The sequence below is a fragment of the Xiphophorus couchianus genome, chromosome 20 (assembly GCF_001444195.1).
Source record: "Xiphophorus couchianus chromosome 20, X_couchianus-1.0, whole genome shotgun sequence".
Taxonomy (NCBI): Eukaryota; Metazoa; Chordata; class Actinopteri; order Cyprinodontiformes; family Poeciliidae; genus Xiphophorus; species Xiphophorus couchianus.
Window position 1 is genome coordinate 8,122,924 of NC_040247.1, and position 6,435 is coordinate 8,129,358.

The 6,435-nt window shown below is 34.3% G+C and overlaps 1 protein-coding gene across 1 annotated transcript; it reads right to left on the reverse strand.

The window, feature by feature from the left end:
• Nucleotides 1–336: 336 nt before the first annotated feature.
• LOC114134864 (transcription factor HES-5-like) lies at nucleotides 337–1,961 on the reverse strand. Its single transcript, XM_028001714.1, has 2 exons — nucleotides 1,767–1,961; nucleotides 337–1,657 (listed from the first exon to the last, which is right to left on the reverse strand). The coding sequence occupies exons 1-2, from the start codon at nucleotides 1,887–1,889 to the stop codon at nucleotides 1,232–1,234; spliced, it is 549 nt and encodes a 182-aa protein (XP_027857515.1). The 5' UTR covers nucleotides 1,890–1,961; the 3' UTR covers nucleotides 337–1,231.
• Nucleotides 1,962–6,435: the final 4,474 nt, after the last annotated feature.

A 6,435-nucleotide genomic window follows, 5' to 3' on the forward strand; every position in this document is an offset into this window, starting at 1 on the left:
AGCATATTGCTGCCTCAGGTATCAACAATGAGTCTAAATATTGTATAAGGAAATCTGTGACACCAGCAATGTATTAAAAGAAAGTCTTTAAATTACATACTTTAAATTCATATGATGTAAAAAAAAATTCATAACGTGTTACCATTCATTCTACTTTATATGTTTAATCTTTATGCTTCTCATTTATCTCCTTAAGATTAGGATGTTTTAGCTGGATATTGATAAGGTGTTCCTGCAAGGAAAATTTAACAGTGGGCAGATTAAAGAATTTAAATATTAAAACACAGGTGTATTATTTTCTTCAGGTGACCTCAGAAAATAAGAAGAAAACTTTCATCTGGTAGTATTTGTTTATTGAACAAGGCACAATGATCAATTTGAATTGTTAAAGCTCCAACTAGTGATGATACATCAACAGCAAAATGTAGACTTAAACAAAATATCATGTACTCAGAGAAGTAAATGAACATCTGTCCTTATAAAAGACAAAGTACATTGTTTCATATGAAACTCACTATGTATAAGGAGTAGAAAATATGGTTTTAATCAACCAAATAAACAAAATATCAAAAGCTGACCTTAAAACAGATCATTTCCATCATTATTACAACAAATGCAGTTGTTTTTCTTTATGTAAATACTGTCACAAATAAACTGTGACTGTTAAGCAAATCTTTTGTAAAACAAAAGGCGGACCATTTATACAAATAAAAATGAGGTAGATACTTGATGATACATGATCAAGATGATCAATTATGATTCCCCAAAAGTAATAAATATTACTGATGAAAACTTGTAATCATAATTACAAAATTAAGAAAAGCTTTTTAAAACAAAAGTATAAATGTTTCAGTCATATAACAGATTGTAAAGAAAGAATAGCATTGCACTCCTTCCAAATAATTCCAAAAAAAGGACATATAAACTGTAGAACATGATTATGAATAATCAAAACATAATCAATGCTACCGGGATACCTATTACTACACTAGTGCAGTTATAGAAATTTTATACAAAAATGCATAAAAATATGTTTGTCTTTTGTAAATCAAAGACAATGCTTTTGCCATTTTCATTGGAAATGTAATCTTGGAAAATAAACACATTTAAAAAATATATAGCATGTTCTTTTTAAACAGAAATAATTTGATTTCAAAAAAGAATTTAGTCCAGTATGTTTTTTTAGACCAATATGGTCTAAGTTTCTCTTGTGGGAACTCCGTGTAGGGGTCTACCACGGCCTCCAGAGGGGGCTGTGGAGCGGATTCTTGTCTTTACTGACACTACCTTGCTCTGTTGAGCTCTGAGGAGAGAAGTCTGCTTTTCTCAAGATCTTCATGGAGAAAGACTGCATCGTGCTGAAATGCTTCAGAAGTTTTCTTTGGGACTGTGTCTTCACTTCATCTTTGGACAGGAAGTGCACAGTCTCTTGAACACATCTGGAATACCCCAGCTCAACAGCCCCTGAGTCCACATCTGGATGCTGCTTCTGCAGTTGTCTCAGGAAGCAAACAGTCATCTCCAGGATGTCTGCTTTCTCCAACTTGGAGTCTGGCTGCTGTTTCAGGAACTCGGCACCCAGCAGGAGAGACTTGAGCTGTTCGATACTGCTGTTGATTCGCTCTCTGCGTAGTTTCTCCACCTGAGGTTTTCTGAGCTGCAGGAACAAAATAAAGCTGTTATTAAAAACATTCTGCTGTGTAACATTTCTAACAAAATTCACAAACTCATATGAAGGATAACCAATAAACGAGCGTCATATTTACCTTGTGGTTCAGCATCAGATGCTCCTGAGAGCTGGTCATTGCTGCAGTGATTGCTGGTGCCATGGTTGGATCTCTGTGCTGTTGAGGTCTCTGTAGAGAGAATCTGATCTCTGCTGGCTTCATCCCTCATATTTATAGTCCCAGATCTCCATTTGAATGTGTGGGTCTTGGTTTGGCTGGAGTTTCCCACAGTCTGAACCAATCAGAGAGCTCTGTAGGACAATGAGGCATGTGGGGCAGCAACACGCTCCCATTATTGCTCGAGGGACAATGGTTAGATTTCAGAGGGAGCAGGTGGAACACACTCAAAGAGCTCTGTCTGAATGTGGGAAAGTGGCGACCCTGCAGAGGGAGCAGAGGGGCTCCCTGATGCTGAGATCAATACCTCTGACTGAGCACACGCTGATGAGCCCAGCATGCATGGACGAATAATGCTTTTAATGTAGTGCACACTTTAAATGTAAGAAAAAGAAAAAATATAAATAAATGAGTTGTAATGTTTTTTAGCAAAATATATATTTGTTATGAATTACATTCATGACAAATAAATTAAAAATTGAAAATTTTAGCTGATTGTAAACCTGAAACTGTACTGTCAAATATCCAAATAGTTAAAAAAATTATTTGATCAGAAACAACAATGTCATTTTGAGAAAAGAAAGTGAGTCTTAAACAGTACTTTGAAACAGAACTTTCATAGTTTATTAATTTCTGAATAGGAAATATTTTTTTATCTAATTAATATATAGAATTTAAAATGTATTAATATCATTAGGATTTTTTTGACCAAAATGTAATTTCATTAGAATTAGATTCAAAAGTTTGTTCACATAGATGCTACCATCCAGATACAGGCAATTTTTTTGACACGTGCCTAGCAGGCTGTGTGAAGGGCAGGTTGATGTGAGATTCCTTCACTGACTGCCTGTTGTGTGCAGCACAAAAGGATTTCTTAAGGCAGATGCTAGCTGTGTGTTGCTATAACAACAAAATGTTACATCACCAACCATCTGCAGGGAAAGAACTGTACTGATCGGCTTTAGAAGTGTGTAAAATATGAATTACTTTTGAAAACTCTTAATTAATTAATTGCCATTTAAAATGGCAAAAAAAAATTGAAACTGGAAAACTTTTAACTGACATATTTAACAGATTAGTGGAAAAAAGAGCATTTGCCAATTATACCTTGTATTTTTGTTCAGCTTTTAAAAACATTTTTACAATTTCACATTTGCTGGATAATTAATATGCCCAGATCTTCATCACTACCTGTATTGTAGCATATTAAGAAAACATATTTTACTGTCTAAATTAGTTTATCAGATCTATATTAACATATTCTACATGGCGAAAATGTTAAAGGCTGGTAGCATTAATTGTGACAGTAAGAGTGGAACAACATCACTTGCGTAAGGGACACGTTCCCATTTAACTTCCGTCTCTTCAGGCCAAAGGTCAGGGTCTATTGTCCCTGAGGGGTTATGTGAGTAGGTTTATTCTGGTTTCCCACACTATGTCCTTTCACTACTTCCACTACGTGTGCCCATCTGAGACATGTCATTATTAACCTCCCGCCATCAAAAATGTTAGTGATGTTGCTATTTTAGTTTATACAGAACATGCATTTCTGTACATGCCCCAGATTTGTAAGTTATTTATACATAAAGCTATTTTTGTTAATCAGATAAAATGACTGTCATGTCAAAATAAGGAACATCTATTATTTGTTGTTTGGAAGTCATTGCCACACAAAATGAATGGATATCACAACTATCCAAATGCATGAACTCATTTCATTTTTGGAAGGAATCACATGCAGTATTGAACTTCAATCAAAAATATAGCAAGTAAAAAAAGATCAACATCTTTTCTTATCAACCGTTGCAGTATGAGAAGTTAAAATAACCTTGAGTCTGATCTTAAAATAGATCATTCAAATGTGCTCAGATAAATGTGTGAAAAGAACATTCATTTATAGTTTCTAAAAATGAAAAAAATCACAATGAAAAGTTGACTACTGTTACAATAATGTTACTAATAGTAATCACTTATTAATTTTTTCTTCCTGCAGTTGCAGGACAGGGTAATTTCTTTCTTAAACTGAGAGACATTACTTTTTTCTTTTCTCTAAGGAAATATTTTGCAAAAGTATAACATTTGCCTGCGGTTTTCTACCACGGCCTCCAGAGGGCAATGTGAAATTGATGCTTGTCTTTGGTTAAGTTGTTCAGGACTGTGAAGTTTACAGAAGAGTGAGTAAACTTTATCAGACTACATCTCGTTGACATTCTTCAAATGTTTTGGTGTTACTGCTTTCTGAGCTGCAGCAACAAGCACAAAGTAATTATTAAACTTATTAAACAATGCAAAAGTCAGTTGTTGCTGCAGGTTTGAACCGTGCTTTGATCTTTGTGCTGTAGAAATCTCTGACAATAAGACATTTGAAACAGCATAACTGCAATAACAGATAGGTCTTAAGGACACAGGAGGAGACCTGACAGGAGAAAAAAAATCATAAAGCTCCTTTAATCTAGAAAAAGTGTGAAGCTACAAACAGAACAATTCAATTCAATGATTTCTACTTGAATAAGGAATCATTGGCTTTTACATACAACTTGATAATCAACCAATTCTCATGTAAAAACAACTTAACCATATGTTTTTCACAAAAAACTGTTAAATATAAAGTCAAAAAGCAAAAAGCATTTTTACTAAAATGGATAGAATGGACTTGGTGTCCTTAGCATCAATTTATTTCAATTTTAAAACATGTTGAAAGATGATACTCAACCCTGCAGTTGTTCGGATACATACGAGCGAAGCAGCACGTGCCTTGTAGGCAGCGTGAGGAGTAGCTAGACTTTCATTTCACTCTGCTGTGGTCAAAGAGGTTTCCGAGACAGATGCTGGCTGGGTGTTGCTATAGGAACAGAGTGCTATACCACCTATCATTTGCAGTGAAAGGACCCCACTATATGGCTCAATAGGAGTAAATGAAACTTTAAATACGGCAAAGAAATCTTTTTTCAGAATCAAAATAATTTGCTTCTGTTTATGTTAGTCATGAACTGTAAACCTGAAGAATTATTTCTGATAATTCAGTGTTATATGTAAATATTAATCAGCTTTCCATGTGAAACAACAATTTAATTACCATAAGTGTTACCAGATCTGTTTGGTGGGATACCAAACAGATCTGGTATCCCACCAAACAGATCTGGCACTGACTCAGTCAGAAAATCTTCCTCCCTCTGGTAGATTTCTATAATTTATTGTAGCCAGATTTTCAAAGGTATAGTGTTGGACTATGAGTTCATGTTTTATTTTATTCTCGTCTTTTAAATTAATAGTGCTACTTTTAGCCTTTGCTGCTCTTCTACAGCAGTCATTTACTCACCTGTGTAGCATTCATTTATCAAAGTTTTCACATCTAGGACACAACCCTGAAACCAGTCCAGTCTCTCCTATGAAACTCTATATCAACTTTTGTGAAAAATCTGGAAGGTTATTACTTCACTAATGTGTAAAGTAAAATAAATTGGGTTAATTTTTTTTTTAAGTTTGCATCTTAAGTGTTCATGTACATTTCATGTAGTGTCTGTGGAAAATATCAGTTCCTTTAGGGCATACTTTGTGCAAACCTTTACCATAACTCTACAGGTTTTTTTTGTTTGTTTTTTTGTGTCAAATTTACTTATTATTTTTAGATAATACAGAACAGCCATGAGTGATACTGATATTGACTGTGAAAGTGAAGCTGAGTTGGCGAGTAGTATAATTTGAAGCATCTTTTCAGGATCAAAATAATTTGATCCTGTTCCAGAGAACCTGTTTAATTACAAATAAAGTTGTCAGAAAAATAACAACAAACTTTATTTTGTAGTTTTATTTTATAATTTAACCAGTAGAAGTGGTGAGATTTCAGACAAGTCTGTTGAAACATCAAACAAATTACTTGTAGGTTTTACAAGACACAGTGTACTTAGAGAGTGAAACATCTTTATAAAAGATTATCAACTTACAGAACTCACTACCGTATTCTTTGACATTTTAGAAAACGTGTAAGAAAACAACTTTAGACCTTATAAAAAAAGTAAAAGGAGGGCTTTACTTCATCTGACCTTGAAACAGAACACAATTCTTTACAATTACTGAATTTTTGAAGGAGGACATGGGGCAAAGGTCGTTGGGACCGGGAGTCGAACCCGCGACGCCTGCGGGTCTATGGCCTCCAAGTGTGGGGCGTGCTAACCCCCTGCGCCACCACAGCACGCCCCAATTAATAATTAATTGGCAAACAGTACTACTTCATGCAACATGCTTCAGTGCTCTTAGTTATTTCAAAAGAAATGTACAACTTACATTGAAATACACAAATTAATAGAGAGACTCCCTAGACAGAAGCAATTCTTCTGTAGAAACAGTAGATCACATCTGTAAAATTTAAAGACATTTAGTTCAACAACCGCTCACCAATAAGGTATTTTTCATTGGTAAGAACACAATGAATCATATCAATATTATTATCACTAGTGTTAGCACAGCAACAAGAAATTGCTACTCAATTAGTAAAGTTTTATACAACATGCCTTCTTAAAATGAAAAAAATGAACTGTAATTTTCAAAAAAGAAACAATATACCGTAGATAAATATTTTGTCATTAGTTTT

Coding starts and splice junctions, on each gene's coding strand:
- LOC114134864 (XM_028001714.1), bottom strand. CDS start 1,889: ATGAAGCCAGCAGAGATCAGATTCTCTCTACAGAGACCTCAACAGCAC. Junction 1,658..1,766: donor ATCTGATGCTGAACCACAAG/GTAAATATGACG, acceptor TTGTTCCTGCAG/CTCAGAAAACCTCAGGTGGA.